Source organism: Perognathus longimembris, chromosome 4 (genome assembly GCF_023159225.1).
Source record: "Perognathus longimembris pacificus isolate PPM17 chromosome 4, ASM2315922v1, whole genome shotgun sequence".
Classification (NCBI taxonomy): domain Eukaryota; kingdom Metazoa; phylum Chordata; class Mammalia; order Rodentia; family Heteromyidae; genus Perognathus; species Perognathus longimembris.
In genome coordinates, this window is record NC_063164.1 from 28,883,476 (window position 1) to 28,903,664 (window position 20,189).

The 20,189-nt window shown below is 37.5% G+C and overlaps 1 protein-coding gene across 1 annotated transcript in view; it reads left to right on the forward strand.

Annotated features, from left to right (window-relative positions):
* Positions 1–511: 511 nt before the first annotated feature.
* Positions 512–20,189, forward strand: part of C2cd6 (C2 calcium dependent domain containing 6) — a 78,708-nt gene continuing 59,030 nt past the window's right edge. Inside the window, exons 1-7 of the mRNA XM_048345741.1 lie at positions 512–541; positions 6,371–6,457; positions 13,214–13,265; positions 15,032–15,174; positions 16,781–16,903; positions 18,075–18,119; positions 19,035–19,103. Coding sequence (XP_048201698.1) covers positions 6,371–6,457; positions 13,214–13,265; positions 15,032–15,174; positions 16,781–16,903; positions 18,075–18,119; positions 19,035–19,103 — 519 coding nt within the window. The 5' untranslated portion in view covers positions 512–541. The remainder of the gene's footprint in view (positions 542–6,370; positions 6,458–13,213; positions 13,266–15,031; positions 15,175–16,780; positions 16,904–18,074; positions 18,120–19,034; positions 19,104–20,189) is intronic.

Consider the following 20,189-nt stretch of genomic DNA (forward strand, 5'->3'; position numbering starts at 1 on the left):
GTGGAATAGGATTCCTTTGCTGTGAAAGCACTGGGGATTCTGAAGTCATCCTGCCAAATCTACCTTTGACTATCAGCAGTGATGGTTCTCATACTGGCAACAAGCTGGGAGTGTAGAAGTTCATGATCCTTTTTTTTTTGGCCAGTCCTGGGGCTTGGACTCAGGGCCTGAACACTGTCCCTGGCTTCTTCTTGCTCAAGGCTAGCACTCTGCCACTTGAGCCACAGCGCCACTTCTGGCCATTTTCTGTATATGTGGTGCTGGGGAATCGAACCCAGGGCCTCGTGTATACGAGGCAAGCACTCTTGCCACTAGGCCATATCCCCGGCCCTTCATGATCCTTTCTGACAGCAAACTGCAGAGAAGCCATGGGTACACTAAAGCCAATGTTTATCACACCCAAAGTGTCATCAAAGAGAAATTTGGGAAAGCTGCTGTAAGTGTGGAAATGTGCAGTGGGCTAAATGTCCCCAAAAGATGTCCATGTCCAAATCCCTGAGGCCCCTACATGCATCACTTCACACTGCAAGAGATTTGGCAGGTATGGCTGAGGATGTGAACCTGAATTAAGAGTATCTTGTGTTATCCAGGTGACCACTGTTACTTTATGAGTCCTTAAAAACAACTGTTCATGCCTGTTGTCAAACAAACCATGTTAGAGAGGTGATGTTTCTGTCTTTAAAGATGGAGGGAGAGTCTGGGTCTAGTGCCCATGGGGATAATCTGAGCCACTCAGGAGGCTGAAATTGGGAGGATCATGGTCCAAGATCACCCTAGGCAAAAGTTAACAACCGGTATCAACCAACAGCTGGGGAAAATGCTCAGGAGTACAATTGGTGGGTTATGTAATAGATACAAATGAGGGGGGGGTAATTTTTTGTTTTCTAGACTTTGCTATATGTTCTATATCCCACAATGGCTTTTTTTTTTTAAGTCCTGAGTGAGTTTCGCTTTAGTCTCACTTGCATTTTGAATTTTTTTTCCTGAATAGTGTCATTTGTTTCTCAATCCGTTTCTATAGATTGGAGTTTAGATTTAGAGGTTTGATTGGAATTTTGATTTTTGTCTGATTAGAAATTTCAAAACAATATTATTATATGCTGCTGTACACTTTGTGTTGCATATCCTGAGACCTAAGGAAGTCAAAATGAGCTGGTTGACAGCAACTCTCAAGGACCCAATGATTAAACACCATGCACCATATCTTCAAATGACAACATGTGTTAAGCCCCATGGGATATTGTGCCATGTACTCTGAACAGTGAAAGTGAGGATCAGAACTGTAAGGTTTCCCCCCCGCCCAGGGCTCCATGCAGATGCCCCCCACCTGTTTAAGTCTTCGCCTAGTACCTGCATTACCTAGGCACCTGGCACACCTGGAGGCACTTATCTCCCCCTTCTCAGAGATCACATCCAATCCACCCAGCCATACCTCCTAACTTTCCCTATATAATCCGTCCAACATGAGTCCCCACTCTCTTTCCTTTTCTCTCTTTCTCTCTTTCCTTTTTTATCTTACTCTCTCCTGCTGTCTTTCACTCTTTTCTCTCTTGCTTGCTTTCTGTCATTTTTCTCTTTTTCCTTCCTCTTTGTCTCCCTACACATCCATCTTGTGCATGCGGGCCAGCAGTTTGCTCCCCCCCACCCCCAATAAACTCCTTATTGCCTGAACCATGTGGCAGATTTCCTTTCTGGTGAACCTTATAAGAACCTTGTCTCCAAAGAACTCTTTTGAGTTTAGCATCTAATAATGTGACCCCACCAATAGGGCATGTCAAGGATAGAGTGGAGACAGCAATTTATTCTGCCATTGAAGTATGCATACTGGACAAGATATAAGACATAAGTGAAAACTGACTTTTGAGCCTCTTAAGAACAAAAGACTAAATAAAGAGCAATAAATAATGACTTGAAGTAAGAAAACGCATTTTGGAGGCTGCTCGCTCCCATGTTAAGAAATTAAAATTTTGTGGCCTATAAAGTTCTGGAAAGTTTCTGGCTTTGTCTTGTGTATTGTGGTAAAAAGTGTATTAATACTGGGACAGTGTACAGGACTCATGAGACGGGAGAAAGGAGGACCCTCAGGCAAACCATTGAACTCTTCTATCTGCGTATCACCCCAAACTAAGTGCTATAAGGAAAAAGAAATTACCAGGAGTCAGATGAGGATTAGAATTTTAAGACATCCATTTTTATGATTTTTGTGGGTGTCACATTGCATAAATGAATTTGGAACATACTTGAGATTGAAGAGGGGGAAATGAATACATTAATGACTTAGATGGAAGTCGGGTAAAGACATCCGGGTAGACTACTGAAGATGTACCACCTAGAAGCATAGCACTCAGGAAGTGGTGGTCAACATGGCGTAGTGAGAAGAGGGCTAGATTCCCAGGACTGTAAGGCCTGTGCCTGCAAAGATGACAGCGTGCAGGGTGTGCGTGTGCACGCGCGTGCATGCGCATTGTGGGTGGCTGCACGTGCCCAAGGAAAGCTCGGGGCGGGGGGAGGGCGGTGAGGGGGAAATCGCGAGAACCCCCACACGAGCATGGTGCCTGCGCAATACAGCAGGCCTTCCGTTGGTTAGACCCAGACAGGCCCCACTGAGAACACAGGGATGGAGCTGCCGAAAGACACCCAAAAGCTTGCCAACAAAGACAATAGCCAGAGAGAGCAGGTCCATTCCCTGTTCACATCTTCTGCTCTAAAGAAGGGGGCCTTTACCAACCCAGAGGGCACGCTTGGCAGAGGGTCGGACTTTCTTTCCGCCCAAACTCCCCAGTACCAAGACAAGAAGTTACCACCCAAGGAGAAGGAGAGCACCGGGAACCGGCTGCTAAAGGTGAGTGGGCCTGGGGGGGAGGGGGTCCTGCCTTCCCCACCCCCTAACCAGGAAGGCCTTGGGGGATGAAGCACGTGAGGATACAGGGGACTCCCTCACCTGGAGAGCTTACCTGTGGGCTTGGGACAGTTAGCCTTCTGGAGCCTCATTTTATAAACTGCTAAATGAAGACCTTAATTAGTTCCTACCCTACCTAAGAGACCCAACTAGGACCATGATATCAGGCAGCTTAGCACCATGAACAGAGTCCACAAACGTTATCTACTCCAAAAAATTCACTAGGAAAAGCTAAGCTCTACCTTAACCTTTTTGCTCAAGGCAATTGCTTCTGCCACTTGAGCCACAGCTCCACTTTTTGCTGGTTAATTTCCTGCCTGCACTGGCTTCGAACGGCCACCCTCAGATCTCAGCCTCCTGAAGAGCTAGGATTTCATGTGTGAGCCTGAAAAACCAAGGTTTTTAAAATAAAGAACCTGGGGCTGGGGATATAGCCTAGTGGCAAGAGTGCCTGCCTCGGTATACCCGAGGCCCTAGGTTCGATTCCCCAGTACCACATATACAGAAAACGGCCAGAAGCGGCGCTGTGGCTCAAGTGGCAGAGTGCTAGCCTTGAGCGGGAAGAAGCCAGGGACAGTGCTCAGGCCCTGAGTCCAAGGCCCAGGACTGGCCAAAAAAAAAAAAATAAAATAAAATAAAATAAAGAACCTGGGAGAGTAAATTCTGCCTCATAAGTGACTGACTTCCTGTTACTCGAGTTCAAAATATGTAGTGGTACCACTAGAACATGGGAGACTGAAATGGCAAAGAAGAATCAACTCAGTACATTTTTTATAACGTTCGTTACTAGATGATTATAAGGAATTTTAGATCTACTTTTGGTCTTTTTTAAGAAGCAGTTTTCCATTTGCCACTTTCAAGAGATTAATCAGAGTCAGTGTTTTAGACACTGGGTGACAAAGGAGCACGCTTCTTCATTTTCCATTTTTACAATATCTGTAGTGAGTTCAAATGTGCCAGGATGGATGAACCCCAAATCCATTGAATGATTTAGCTGATCCAAGGTTTATATGTTCCTTCATTCACCATACATCCTCATTCAGTGTAACTTCTTGCAGTATTTTGTTTAACTTGATGTGAAAACCAGTTTACTTAAAAAATGTACTTATGTAACGAAGTCTATACACTGGCTATCTTTGTAGAGGTGAAGTTTCTGTTCTAATTGTTCTGCTGATTATCTGTAATATCTTTGAGCTATGAAAAGGAACTATTGAAAGACCAAAGTGATTCCATTTTGAAAACTGAAAACAGCCATGCTAGAGTTAAAACTGACTCGGAGAAGACGAGAGTGCAGTTGCTGGGAAAAAGACCTCAACTAGGGGCCCACTAAAAACAATAGATAGCGGGGCAAGCTGACCTAGTCAAGAACAAACTGTTGCTGTTTTGAAATGTGCAGCTGGCCCCTATCAGGCATTGCTGAAGGTCGACCACTAGGATAGCTGCCAACATGGGAAGCCCCCGAAGTTTTTTCATTTGTATAAAAAGTATGCAACCCCCTTCCTCAGGGCCCCTGTCTCTCAGCTGCATCTGGTGAGAACTGTTGGCTTGAATGCGCAGTTGCTAATAAACAGCACCTTTGCTTTTGCATCGATCTCGGTCTCAGTGGTCTCTGGGGTCTCAGAATTTGGGCATAACACTTATTAATAAAAGTTTTTAAACAAAAATGAAGCCGTTTTCAAGTTTATTTGGCTCCATCTTCCACCTATCTTATTAAAAATTATTATAAAGGTAATGTACAGAGGGGTTACAGTTACATAAATCAGGTAGAGTACATTTCTATTTGGACAGTGTCACTCTTTCCCTTACTCTCTCCTGATTTTTCCCTCCCATCCCCACCCACAAGTTGGATAGTTCATTTTCAACATAGTGTCTAGTGAGTATCACTAGACATTTGTTCACCTTTTGTAAATGAATGTCATTTGAACACATTTGGTTCACCTGCGTTTGCTCACCCTTTGTGGTCTTAACTTTTTAGGAAAATAGTATAGATAAAAATCTTGATGAGGGGCTGGGGATATAGCCTAGCGGCAAGAGTGCCTGCCTCAGATACACGAGGCCCTAGGTTCGATTCCCCAGCACCACATATACAGAAAACGGCCAGAAGCGGCGCTGTGGCTCAAGTGGCAAAGTGCTAGCCTTGAGCGGGAAGAAGCCAGGGACAGTGCTCAGGCCCTGAGTCCAAGGCCCAGGACTGGCAAAAAAAAAAAAAAAAAAAAAAAATCTTGATGAGGAAAAAATGGTATACAAAAAGATCAGGTGCAGAACCTAGCCTAAAATTAAAGAACTCAATTACTTGATGTATAAGATATACCCCATTCCAAAATTTTATAATACTGTAAGAATTGTTATGATACCTTGAGAGCAAATTAAGGGTTAACTGTAAGATAATACTAGGGCAGTGCCATGGTTTATAAGAAAGATGTGTTTGGAAATCTAGGCCTCGTGTGTTTTCTGTGTCTCATGTTAAGGAATTTCCACTACATTCTATAGAATGATGATTTCCAGTGTTATTTTGAGTATGAAGATCCCTTTCTAATGTAAAACAGAAATTTTTCCATATAAATAGCTGGGTCTTTATTATTCACTATGGGGGAAATACAAAATCAATCACAAAAAGCAGCCAAGTAGGCATGGTATTAACAGAACATACTCCAGACCAGTGTTTCTTTTTTAATTCATGAATCATTTGTATCTAAATCTGAGTCTTCTGAAATACTAGATAAATCAGAGTTTAAAGCTGCCTCCATAGATCTGAATCAGAAGGATGGGTTCTGTGAGAATGTCACTCAGATTTAATTTTAATTAAGTAGTTTGATTCACTTGGATCTTTGAGGTTCATGCTTCAGAACAACTGTAGACCAAAGGGGAAAAAGTCATTGGAAGGGTTGTATATTGAGGATGTAGGAATGAGAAGCAAGTGATGCCAGACAAATTAGGCAAATTGGGTGAAAGCAATAGGAAAGTTAAGTGACTAGAAGTTTCAAAAGAGATTGCAGGTTGTCATTTAAATAAAATGTAAGTTACCAAGATGCTTGGAAGGAGTAGTTAGAGATAATGCTTAAATTGAGAGATGGTGTCATTGATGATTTTAGTAAGCTGATAATCTTGTGGGCCTCGTGACACATCCCTGTAATCCCAGCACTTGGGAGACTGAGGCAGGAATATAATGTGCTACCATAAATCCACAACAGCCAGGCCAAGGGATGGAAGCCTCTGAAGCTGAGCCCAAACAAACCTTTCCTTTTTTCATGATTCCATGACTGATTTTGTTGTGTGAGTTTTTGTGTTTTGATGTTTACTTATTGATAAAGTTAATGAAGAGGCTGTAAGTTTCTTCTTCGTATTTAGACCCTCATGACCTAGAGTAACTGATACATACTAGATAATTATAAAATAAAGATTGGAATTCATTTGTTATCTAGTTTTGTTCCTCTTTTGTTCTAAAGTGTTAACTTTTTGTTTGCATGGTAGATGCTGAAACAAACTTTCCAGGGGCCTGAGAATGAAGAGCAAGAGGCACTACAGGAAACACCAAATCTGGTGCCTTTTGGGGATGTGGTATGTGTGACTGGCATTTAATAAACTAAAAAATTGCTTTTGGTTAGATATGAAACATTGGTTATATTTATTTTATAGTAATTGAAAAGAAGGTGCAAGAAATGGTTCTCTCTGATAACTATTCATGAATTTCCAGTTTTCTGATAAACATGATAATAATCACTGATATTGTGGAAAATACTGATTTACAGACACAGTGTTTTACATTAGAAAGATTTCCCAGTACAGTTACAAGAAAATCACCCAGATACTTGTTTTGGTTTTTTTTTTTTTTTCTTTGTGCCAGTCCTGGGGCTTGAATTCAGGGTCTGAGCACTGTCCCTGGCTTCTTTTTGCTCAAGGCTAGTACTCCGCCAGCTTGAGCCACAGTGCCACTTCTGGCTTTTTCTATATATGTGGGTGCTGAGAAATTGAACCCAGGGCTTCATGTATACGAGGCAAGCACTCTTGCCACTAGGCCATATTCCCAGCCCCCCAGATACTTGTTTTGTAAGACACTGATTTTGGGTGCTACTTATGATTTAACTTAGAATGTTCGTTTTGTTGTGTATGTGGAAGTGGGGTCCTGGGGCTTGAACTCAGGCTTGGGTGCTGTCCTTGATCTTTTTTGCTAAAGGCTAATGCTCTACAACTTGAGCCATAGCTGTACATCTGGATTTGGGGTGGTTAATTGGAGATATAGAGTCTCACAGGCTTTCCTGTCTGGGCTGACTTCAAACCTTGATCCTGAGATCTCAGCCTTCTTATTAGCTAGGATTACCTAACTTGAATGTTTTGAAAAAGAGGCCTAGACATAAGTATTTTTTCTGAACTTTTCAATGGTTCTGTTTATTGTTGGATTGATCTTTGGTTTGAAAATTAACCTCACATTGCTTCCACACTCACACTGTTCACAGAAACAAAAGTAAACATAGTTACACACACACACACATACACAACATAATATCTAGAGAATCAGAACACTGTTATTCTATTTTTTGGTGCCTCAGGATATAGGACATGAGTATCTATGTGCTTTTGGAACTATCAAATATCATGAGACCCTTTTATAGTTAATTGTGTTTGTTTTTATTATTCTGTACCCCTATTAGAGCAGTGATTAAGAGTTAAATAAAAATCAATTTAAAAAATCAGCCTTTCTTTCTCCCCTTCTTCCCTCCCTTCCTTCCTTCCTCTTTCCTTCTCCCCCTCCCTCCCCTTTTTGTCTGTCTTTCCCTCCCTCTTTCTTTCTTCCTTCCTTCCTTCCTTCCTTTCTTTCTTTCTTTCTTTCTTTCTTTCTTTTTCTTTCTTTCTTTCTTTCTTTCTTTCTTTCTTCCTTCCTTCCTTCCTTCCTTCCTTCCTTCCTTCTTTTCTTCCTTCCTTCCTTCCTTTCTTCTTACCTAGGTGTTTGAACTCAGGGCTTCATGCTTGATAGACAAGCACATGAGCCCTACTTTCAGTCCTAACATTTTTACTTGGTTCTCTTTTCTCACACTTTTATTAGCATCAGTTATTTGTACAAGAAGATTTCATTTTGACAAGTCCATAAATAATACAGCGTACCTTCCTGGCTTACTTCATGTAATCATTTTCCCCAAACAACCTAATATCATTCTTTTTATAGATGATGAATAATAACTTATTGTATCTAATGATACATTTTCTTGATCCACTCATATATTATTGGGCAACTGGACTGTTTCTATAACTTGGCTATTGTGAATATCACTGTAAAGAACATCGGCATGCCAGTATGTTCTGACTTACAATCCTTCAGATACATGCAGAAGAGTGATAATCACTCTACTGTACTGTGTAGTTCTATTTTAGTCATTGAGGACCTAATGAGGTTGCACTAAATCTACATTTCCACCTACAGTGTATAGGAGTTCCATTTTTCCCTGAGTTCCGCATTTGTCATTTGTGTTCTTAATTTTGACTGGAATTGCAATGTTGTTTTGATTTCCATTTCTTTTATGACCCAAGGAAGATGTGTATTTCTTCATATATTTGTTGTCTATTTGTACTTTTTTCTTTTAAATTGGATTGTTGATTCCTTGGCAGTTTAGCTTTTGAACTCCTTGTATATTCTAATTATTAATCTTCGTTTATGTATAGCCAGTAATTTTTTTTCCATTCCATGGGTTGTCTATTTAACCTAGTGACTATTTCCTTTGCTATGCAGGTGCTTTTGTTTGATAAGTCCATTTGTTAATGCTTGCTCTTAGGGAGTTCTATTCAGAAAGTTATTGCCTATGTCAGTAAGTTCTAGTATCTTCCCTATTCTTATAGTAGTTTCAAAGTTTTAAGTCTAACATTAAAATCCTTGATATACTTCAACTTGATAATAGTACAGAGAGAGAGAGAAAGAGTTTCAGTCCTCTGTATGTGAATATTTACTTTTTCCAGCACTAATTATTGAAGAAGCTTGAAGTATCCCAGTTCCAAACGGGACACTAAAGTGTCCCAAATGCAAAGGAGACATACCAACTCTCTGCTAAAGCATTTCAGAGTCTGTATTAGCCATGGTGACTACACCTCACTACCTGGATAGTAAAGTGCAGCTTCTGCTTTGTTTGCTAGCAGGGTTTTTAAAGGGGAAAACCACATGCGAGTGGTGTTTGTCCAAGCAAACAGAGTTACAGAGGCAGAACTTAGCCTTGAGTTACAGACATAAAACATAGTCTTGAGACAAGTCAGCATGACCATTATTTTTAGTTATAAAACCAAAATATAACCTTGAGTAAAAAATGTAACTCTGTTAACAAATCTTTCTGGCTAATACAACAACTTTGTACAGCTAATGATAAACTGTGAAGCTGTCAGCTTAGTAAGCTGGACGGAGAGAGGTCATTTTTGCTTTTCAGCAAAGGATGGGAAATTCTGCCTTTAATATCTGTCCCTATTTCTGATAATCAGTAATATGAAAAGCAAAACGTAGCTTAAAAGCAAAACACAGGGGCTGGGAATGTGGCTTAGTGGTAGAGTGCTTGCCTAGCATGCATGAAGCCCTCCCTGGGTTCTATTCCTCAGCACCACATAAACAGAAAAGGCTGGAAGTGGCACTGTGGCTCAAGAGGTAGAGTGCTAGCCTTGAGCAAAAAGAATCCCAAGCTCAGGGACAGTCCTCAGGCCCTGAGTTCAAGCCCCAGGACTGGCAAAAAAAAAAAAAAAAAAAAGAAGCAAAACACAGCCTTGAGTACAGCCTTGAGCAGGGGTAGCACGTTTAAATCTCAAAACATTACAAACTCATTCCCAAAACATTAGAAACTCAACTCATTCCCACAGCTGGAGGTGCATGATCAAAATCTTGGATGTCACAAAGCTATCTTTTTTCCATGTATGTTTGGCTCTTTTGTTAAAAAATAAGATGGATGATTTTATCTCTAGGTCCTCTATACTCAGTTCCCTCAATCTTCATGTCTGCTTTTAAACCAGTACCATCTGGGTTGGTATTACTGTTGTTTGTTTGCTTTGCAGTATAATTTGAATTCTGGATTTGTGATACCTCCAAGGTTGCTTCTTTTACTCAGAATTGCTTTGGCTATTTAGGGCATATTGTGCTTCCAAATGTATTTTAGGATTAGTGTTTTCTATTTCTGTAAAGAATTACATTGAGATTTGGATGGAGATTTTATTGACTCTGTAGATTGTTTTTGGTAGCACAGCCATTTTCATGATACTAATTCTGCTCATCCTTGAACATGAGACTGCATAGGTCTTTTACCTTCTTGGTTAAATCTATTCCTAGGTACTGCTTTGCTTTTTAGGCAATGGTGAATGGAATTGTTTTTCGGATTTCTTTTTCAAATCATTATTGCTGTACAGAAAAGCTACTGATTTTTGTTTGTTGATTTTATATTCTACTACCTTGCCAACAGTCTAGGAGTATTGACATGTAATTTTTAGAGTCCTTTATATATAGGATCATAGCATCTAAAATGGGATAATTTGACTTCTTTCTTCTCTACCTGAATCTCTCTTATTGCTTTCTCTTGCTTTATTGCTGTAGCTAGGAATTCTACTACTATATTGAATAAGAATAGATGGAGTGGACAATCTTACCTCATTCTTGACTTTAGAGGAAATGATTTCAGTATTTTCCTATTTAGTATGATATTGGCTGTAGGTTTGTCATATAAAGCCTTCATGATGTTGAGGTACATTCCTTTTATTCTTACTTTCTTTAGGCCTTTTACCATGAAAGATGCTGAATTTTGTCAAAGGCTTTTTCTGCATTTGTTGAGATGATTATGTGAGTCTTGTCTTTGATTCGATTTATGTGCTGTATTACATTTATTAATTTATATATGATGAATCAACCTTAAATATCTGGGATGCAACTAGTTTGGTTATGGTATGCAGTCTTTTGATGTGTTATTTAATTCTGATTGTAAATATTTTACTGAGTTTTAAAAAAATCTATGTTCATTAGAATAACTGATCTATAATTCTGTGTGTGTGTGTGTGTGTGTGTGTGTGTGTGTGTGTGTGTGTGTTGCTACCTGGTTTTGGTATGAATGTAATACAGGCTTCATAGAATGGAAAGCTTGAGGATTATCAATGTTGGTCTTCTTTAAAGGTGTGGTGGTAGAATTCAGCAGTCATTTTTTTTTTCTTGGTCTTTTCTTTGTTGGGGACTTAAAACTGCTTCAATCTCATTGCTTATTTGAGATATTTTTGTGTTGTTTGTGTCAATTTGATTCAATTTTGGTAGGTCAAATGCATCTAAAAGTGCATTGAATCTTAATGTAGCATTTCCTTCCATCTTGTTGTATTTGTGGTGTTTTGTTCTTCTTTTCATTTGCTTATTTGCTTACCTGTTGTGATTTATTTTCTACCCATTTGCATGGTTACATTTATCTTCTCCTATATGTAGTATCTTCCTTTGTGTATCTTCTATAATGCTGGTTTAATGGTCATTAATTAATTTTGTGTATCATGAAAAGTTTTTATTTGTCTACGTTGGTTTTTCTTTATTTTTAGCACTTTATAGTTCATTATATGCCCTCCTTTCAAGGTTTCTATTGAAACCTGTTTTGATGGGCTTAGCACTGACTGAATTTCTCTCCTACACCTTTCAGTATTTTTTACTTATTCTGCACATTAAGTGCTTTAACTATGATGTACTTTAGGGTGTTGTTTTTTTCTGCTCTTGTCCATTGGTTGTTCTAGCCACCTCCTGAGTGGCTGCTTCTTTGTCAAGATTTAAGAATTTTTCTCTTATTACTTTAATAAGTATGTTTTCTATTTCTTTAAATTACACTTTTCTTTCTTCTATATCCATGATTCTTGGATTTGGTCTCATAATAGTTTCCTAGTGCTTTTACATATGACATTCATACTACTTTATATGTTCCTATTTCTTTACTGAGCCCTGTTATTCTGTCTTATATTTAACCCAGTTTACTGGAGAAAGTTCCCTTCCCAGAGTTGGCTTCAAACTATGATCCTCAGATCTCATCCTCTTGAGTATCTAGAATAACAGGTATGAGCTACTGGCACCCAGTTGCCAAGGAATTTTAAAATTTGATTTATTGATTTTCAAAGTCTCATTTTGATTCTTTTCAGATTCTTGTATCTGTATTAAATTCTCTTTCATATTTTGCATTGCTTTTTTTCATTTAATGGTTTCTACGAGTTCCTTACATCCATACATTTGCGTTCAATTTTGTATACATATCCTTTCATTTTATTGATAATGCTTATAATTATGCTTTAGAGTGCTTTGGGCTTTCCTTCTGTATTCACAAAGCCCAGTCAGGACTCTGTAAGGAGAGAGTTGTAGTAAGATTTTCTTAACTGGACTAGGAAATTTCTTGGTAACCCAGCTTTTGCTCATATGCCAGAACACCAGGCCTACCAAATAAAGGAGCAGCTGCTGAAGGGTCTTGCATTTGCTATGTTTGGCTAGTATTATAGTTGAGTTGAGAGTGGGACTGATGAAGGATCACTTGACCACTCCTGGGCTGCTACCCCAAGGCTGGAGCTGCAAACTACTTCCTAGTTTTCTTTGATGTCTTTCTACCTTGCCACACTTTTCAGCTGTGATTTTCCTCATCTCCAGTGCTCTTCTCCAGTTTTAGTCTTCTGAATATAGTCTTTCCTTTGGTTCCCACACTTTTCTCCTTGGTAGAGAAAAGGCTTCTACTCTTCTACTCTCCCACCATCTCTATTGCCTTGTTTTTCTTTTCTACCTCCTTTTATGGGCAATCCTTAATATAATATTCCTACTAATTTTACTTTTAGGCTAAACATGGAAAAATATATCTGGCATGTAGTGTATATTTGGGATTCACATGGTTGTATTTTGTTTTATATATATATATATATATTTTTTTTTTTCAACATTTAGAATCCCTATAAGAAATAATGAGTATCTCACTGCTCTTGGCATGTTGTAGCTAGTGAATGATTATTGAAGGAAATAGTTTTAGTGTACTGCATAAAAGAACTTACAAAAACAAACCACATTTCTTATTTTATATGCAGGATATTAGTTTTCACCTAATTGAAATCAGATTTAAATTAATAGTCATTTATTTGCCTTGTGTTCTTTTTCATTTTAGATCTGTTTGAACACACCTTGCTTACTTTTTCTTTTGTGTTTTTAGTTTTTTATATTGTCCATTAACTAGATACTTGAAATCAGAAATATTTCTGATGAGAAAAACAACAAAATAGAGCTATAAAATTTAAATATAGCTCAACATAGAGTATAAGAAATGTTTACTTCTTTAAAACTGCATTCACTGTCTCTGTTTTTTATTATTGTAGGTTGGCTGCCTAGCTGTTCGTATAAAGAGTTGCAGGCAAATAGCACCTAAGAGTATCCTTTCTTTTGGTTTAAAATAACAGTATGATCATACCTCAGTGTTTCCATGTGTTATCCATGAGGACATTTCAAACCCCTCAAAACCTAACTTCTTAAAATATTAATCATTTTGTTACCAGTCACTCTGTGTATCCACTGAGTGGAATGTGTACTACATGATATCCCAACTCAAGCTGTGGAAGATCAAACAGGATGGGATATCTGAAATGGCCAACTTGTTTGTGTGTCACTGTTCTGGAGATGTTTAGAAAGCTTGTCTTTAGCTGGGATGCTGAAATTGTTGGAGCTTTCATTCTTTCTATGTAATCCAATCATTTTTTGTGCACTAATTTTTATTTTAAAATCTTATTTTCAAAAATATTTATTATTGATGTTTTTGTGTCTCCTTAAATTTATACCCTGGGCTAGTTTCTCTCATGTCTCCTGTCCCAGTCCTAGTTATATCCATTGTGTTTATGAGTCAAAATAATCACAAGGCCAGCTCAGATTCAAAGACAAGGAAAATAAACTCTACTTTTTTATGTGGAAGTGAGAAAATAATTTTTGGATGTCTGTAAGTTATATAATAATCACCATATAACATCAAGGAAAAACCATATTTCAGGAGGGATAGTGCTGATTTAGTCCTAAGTATACATGCTTCTCTTAAACATTTTAGAAAGTATTTAACCTTATAGCAATGCCTTAAATAAATGAATGTTTATTTTTAAACTAGTCATGCTATAATGCCAGTCTCATTATGAGAATTTGTGTTTATTTTCTTTCTCTTTTTTTCTTTTCTTTCTATTTTTCTTTTGAGTCAGTTGTGGGGTTTGAACTCTGGGCCTGGGTTCTGTCCCTGAGCCCTTCAGCTCAAGGCTATTGCTCTACCACTTGAACCACAGCATCACTTCCAGTTTTCTGGTGGTTAATTGGATATAAGAGTCTCACAGAGTTTCCTGCCTGGGGCTGGCTTTGAACCTCAATCCTCAGGTCTCAGCCTCCTGAGTAGCTAGGATTACAGGTGTGAGCCACTAGCACCTGGCTTGTGTTTATTTTCTACATAAGGGAATTAAAAAATAAACTTCTATATAAAGATTTTTTTGAGATAATGAGAAGAAAATCATTTTATTTCATGGAGCACTATGAAAGATAAGAATCCAGATCAATAATAGTATACAAGAAGCATATAGTAAAATAGAGTATAATACTTTGCTCTAAAAATTCTTTTGTGGGACTAGGACTGTGGCTTAGCAGTAGAGTGCTTGCTTAGCATGCATGAAGCCCTGGGTTCGATTCCTCAGCATCGTGTAAGCAAAAAAAGCCAGAAGTGGTGCTATGGCTCAAGAGGTAGTGCTCAGGCCCTGAGTTCAAGCCCCAAGACTGGCAAAAAAATTCTGTTGTGTTAGATTGAAAAAATGCTCAAGTGGCATTTACTTATTAAAAAACTCTACACGATATACTTTGGAAAATTTCAAGTATATACTGCATATTCTTAGTCACCTTAATACCAATATAAAGAAGAATGTGCAAAGGAAGTATGGTGGGAATGTGAGGATAAAAATATGCTAAGTGCTCTAATGAAGAATAAGCCTTTTCTTGCTTATATTATGCTTCCTTATGATGGGAAAGATATTATTTTAAGACACTTCTCTGTTATTTAATATGATCTACAATACTTAATTGATTTTTAATATTTTGACATGAATTATTAAATGGGTTAATTTTATAGTGTGTTATTTTTAAAATTACAACAAAAATTGTTTCCTAAACATTTTAAGTCAGTTCACATTATAATAATTTGTTCATTCGGATATCTATAAACAACATTGTGAAATGTACAAGAACTTATAGTTTGAACACTAGTAACCCTGAAAAGAGCTTTGTAATTAGGTTCAGTGATGTGAAGTATTTCACTATACAGGTAATGATAGATTGTCTTTTAGGTATATAGTATATAGTTTCATATATAGTTAAAAATTTTTTATAGGTAATAAGGAAACAAAAATGTTGCATTTCATTTTGTGTTTTATACTGTTTAACTGCTAAGCTATGGATTTTATATATATATATTTTTTATTATCAAACTGAATTACAGAGAGGTTACAGTTTCATACATTAAAGCTATGGATTGTAGTGGTGTTTTTAATAAGCAGCTTACTGACAAGTCTATTATCTCAGTATAGTCATTATCTAAGTAGACTTCTTTCTTGAGATGTTGCTGTCTGTCTTTGAGTATTTCTGATCTTTTTTATTTTGTCCTTCCTTTTTCATCTACCTTAAAAAAAAATCTCTCCTTTCTTATTCCCCTTATATATACTAATTATTTTCACATAAAGTATGTGTTTAATTGTAGAAGTCACCAACGATATTGTCTTTCTACCTATCTACCTTGTTTATCTGTTTTCTATTTAATCTATCTATTTATTTATTTAGTGTGTGTTTTTGTGTGTCTGTGTGTGCATGCACCTTGGACTCAGGCCCAAGGCACTGTCCCTGAACATTTTTTGCTCAAGGCTAGTGCTCTGCTACCTGAGTCATAGCTGTATTTCTTGCTTTGGCTGCTTTTGAGCCATGATCCTCAGATCTTCTGAGTAGCCTTCTGAGTAGCTAGGATTACAAGTATGAGCCCCTGGCTCCTGGCCCATGTGTTTTTAACCTTAAAATTCTTTTTGTAGGTATTAGTGTTTGAACTCTTGCTTCCCAACTGCTAGGCAGATACTATGCCACTTGAGCCACACCTACAGCCTTATTTGCTCTGATTTGTAAAAAGGGTTTTGATTTCTGCCCAGGTTACCTGGATTGCGATCCTCTTATTTTATTCTTCCTTTTGGCAGTTGGTATGACAGGCAAGCACAGCTCATCAAGTCCAGCTCATTGTCGAGATGAACCCTCAAGATCTTTTTTGTCTGGATTGGCTTGGAACTACATTCTCTCAGATCTTAACCTGCATAGCACTATTGAGCTTTTTTTTTTTTCTTTTTTCTTTTTTTCTCAAAGCTAGAACTCATCCACTTGCATCACAGTTCCACTTCCAGATTTGGGGGGGCTAATTGGAGATAAAGATCTCACAACTTTCTTTAGTGGGCTGACTTCAAACTGTGACACTCAAATCTCAGCCTCCTGAATAACTAGGATTATAGGCACCAGCTACCGATGCCTGGCCAGTACAAAGTTTTGAGAGTGAATTTTTATACAGAATTAAAAAGAGAATGTAAGGCACTAGATGATTCCAAAAAATCATTTGGGGGCTGGGATGTAGCTCAGTGGCAAAGGCACTTGCCTAGCAAGTGCAACGTCCTGGGTTCGATCCCCAGTACCAAAAAAAGAAAACACAAAAAATCATTTGGGCATTAGACATAAAAATTATCTTGATTCATATTGAGATTAGGGGGTATATGTTATATTAGGTATGCTTGAAAAGTTACAAAGCTAGTGACATACAAAATGTAGTACATGTATTGATTTAAAAATTATTTTTGAAATTCAACTGAAAATGTAATACTTTTTTCATCTATTTTGATATTGAGGTTCCCAGACGTGAGGAGGATGAGCGCAATAACATTTTGTTGGAGCTAATGCAATACGTCAATTCAGACAATATTCCTCTTTTTTTAGGGGGTGTTCAAGTACATCTTTATGAAGTAATTCAAGTATGTATAAAAATCATCCTTTTACTTTCGTACCACACTGTCGAGTTTGTATTTTTTGTTGTGGTTTATTATACGTGACACACCCTTTTACTATCTGCCTTCAAATTCATGTGCGTAGGAAAACAAATTTCCACTAACAAAATTAGTGACCCAAATGTCTGAGAAACAATAGAATCAGCAGATGGCATGGATCTTAAAAGAGGAAAACTTTTACTCCCTGTGAAATAATATGATGGAGAAGCAGTTTTAGGGAAGTGTGGAGAAATGCTGCTCTACATCCTGACCTTAAGATGCTTGAGTTTTTGGAGAAGGAGCAGTTTTTAATTGAGAGAAACGTATAAGGAAAACATCTTCTCCTCTGTGGTGAGCCAGGTCTCAGGGAAAGTGGAGAGGTAGAGAGCTGGAAGGAATGCCTAAGGAAGCAGTGAAAGATAAAAAAACTATAAACTTTGGGATTGGAAATAGGAAGGAATCCTGGGAAGAAAAGAAAGGGTGAACTATTGTATTAGGTGGATGAATTAATTTGGCAGAGAGATACCACATATGGTACCCAAGGATACCAATGTTATATTTGGTTAAAGGATGCGAGTAATCCCCAGGGCATGAGAAGTACACTATTCCTCTCAGGAGTCAGTTTCTCCAGAACATAAACTTTCATAAGGAATATAAACATGGTAGTTTCTCTTAAGATCCCAAAAGGGAGGAACTCTAACAAGGAAAACATTTTTGTCTAAAACATGAATATCAACATTTATTAGTTGAATCCTGCACCTGGATTTTTTTTTTATTCTACTGAATGTTTGTATTTTAGCTAACAAGTGTATATGTATGTTTGAGAAAGCAATACCTAATTTATTTCATGCTGGTCTTGGGGCTTGAACTCAGGGCCTGGGCACTATCCCTGAGCTTTTTTTGCTCAAGGCTACTGCTCTACCAGTTGAGCCACCGCTCCACTTCCAACTTTTTACTAGTTTATTGGAGATAAGGACTTTCCTGCTCAGGCTGGCTTCAAGCCATGATTCTCAGATCTCAGCCTCCTGAGTAGCTGTGTGAGCCACCAATGCCTAGCTACTACCTAATTTTTAATTGTAATATAGTGTAAATAAAACACAGATTGAATACATGAGTAATTCTATATTTAAGAATTTTGTTTCTTATTACTGTTTTCTAGAAAGGGTGCTTTACTGAAGAATTAAAAATGTCGAACAACAATAAAGTAAGAACTTTACCAAAAATGCTTTGTTTTGTGCACATGTAATATTTTCTTAACATTTTGTAGAACTTTACCGATATTGTTTGTAATGTATGCCTTTTTAATTCTTTTTTACTCTTAACAGTCACTGATTAATTTAGTAAAAATGTGTTAAGTAGATAATATCATATTTGCTCATAAAACCTTCACCCTACCTTTATTTGTTGTTGTTGAAGCTGTTGAGTTGTGAAATCATCACGTAAGAGAGTAAATATCCCTTACTGCTTCTTTGACTGCAGTCTCAGGAGCATTACTGCTAATTTGAAGGAGTGATGCTTTTGTGTTGCAGTTTTTTAAGAGTTGTTTACAGTTTTTGATTTCTTTTCAAGTATTTAAGATTGTTAGCTTGATTGTAATAGAAGTATTACCGAAGACTTGTGCTGTCTTATGGCCAAAACTGGAATGAGGAACAAAAGTCATTACTAGTGACCCTCTCCTTCATTTTACACATAAGCAACCTGGGGTTCAAAGAGATTACTTGTCTAGTGCAAATTTTACTAGAAAATGAGGATGGCAGTGAGAGGACTGTGAGTAAATAATTTTAAAAATATATACATGTCATACATGTATTATGAATATGTACTTATATTTATGTATGTGTTTCAGAACCTAAGCATATAATCCCATTAACAAATCTAAGCTGATATTTTCCATATATCAGTTACATAGTATTTTCAGACTTTAACATGAAAGGTTCTAATGTTTCATGGACTGAATAGCTTCTTTGGTAGGAGTTTCTTGCTTGTTTTTTTTTTTTAATCAGGAGATTTATAAGTAGATCTTTCTAGCTTATAGATTTATGAAGTGAACATATTACTTGCTATCTTTTTTTAAACAATATACCATTCTGATCAAATAATAAATTTGCCATGTGTTTAGCTTATCTGCAAGTTGGATGTGGAGTTTATGTTCACCTATGGAAACTTTGGGTATGGATTTTCACATCAGGTTAGTTGCCTTTTTAAAAAGTTAACTCTGTAGGTCTTATTATTCCAACACTTATTCTAAAATAAGTATTTTTCTAATGCTGCTCTATATTCTGACTTTGAGGTATAAATGTGAGAGTTTACCTTTATTAGTTTATGTATTTCAAATGATGGTTTTATTCAGGATGTCTATTATTTTGTAGGGCTTTTTATTTGTCAGTTGGTTTTGGTGGTTGTGAGGTGTTTTTTAACTCATGGCCTGGGCACTGTCCCTGAAGCTCTTTTGCCTAGTGCTTTGAGCCACAGCTTCACTTCCAGTTTTTGAGTGGTTAATTGGAGATAAGAGTCTGCAAACTTTTCTGTCCCCTTGATTTGAATGGTATTCCTCAAATCACAGTGTCCTGAGCAGCTAGGATTATAGGTGTGAGCCACCAGCACTCAGCTTACTTTGTGTTATTTTTTGTGCTGTCCACACAAACAACTGGGAGACACAGAAGGAATAACTGCAGTGATTACTAAACCTAGTGTTGCAGTTCTTCTCTATACTTCACACTGAACCACTAGTGGGAGATGTCATCGCGTGGTGATTTCTGTGAGACTACTGTTCCTGGAATCCACAGTGAGTGAAGCTTTAGGGAAATAATGAGACTTATAGGTTCTACTCCATGGGCTCTTGGACAGAACATTGTAAAAGCTGAATGCCCCAGTAGACATTTTCCTGAAAATATTAACAGACAATTCTAAAATGATTAACATGCCTGTCTATGTACAGGATTGGGTTCTAATCTGACCCAGTTTAGTAGGAAACAGATAGAAAATGAATGCAAAAAGATCAGGATTGTAACTTGATTTAACCTGAAGGCCCAATTAAGGAATCAGGGCTGTTTACCAAAGCAATTTTAAGTCTGATACATGCTTCTGTGAACATTTTTGGATATTAATGTGGTCCTGTTTGTTTATTATGTTCTTGGGCTAGATTCCTGGAAAGGTAATTATTGTCCAAAACAATGACCCTTTCAAGGAATTATTCTAGAAAAATTGTGCTAATCTATACTGTCAGCAAGTGTTGGGAAGAACTGTTAATATCCCTGGATATTATTACAAACTT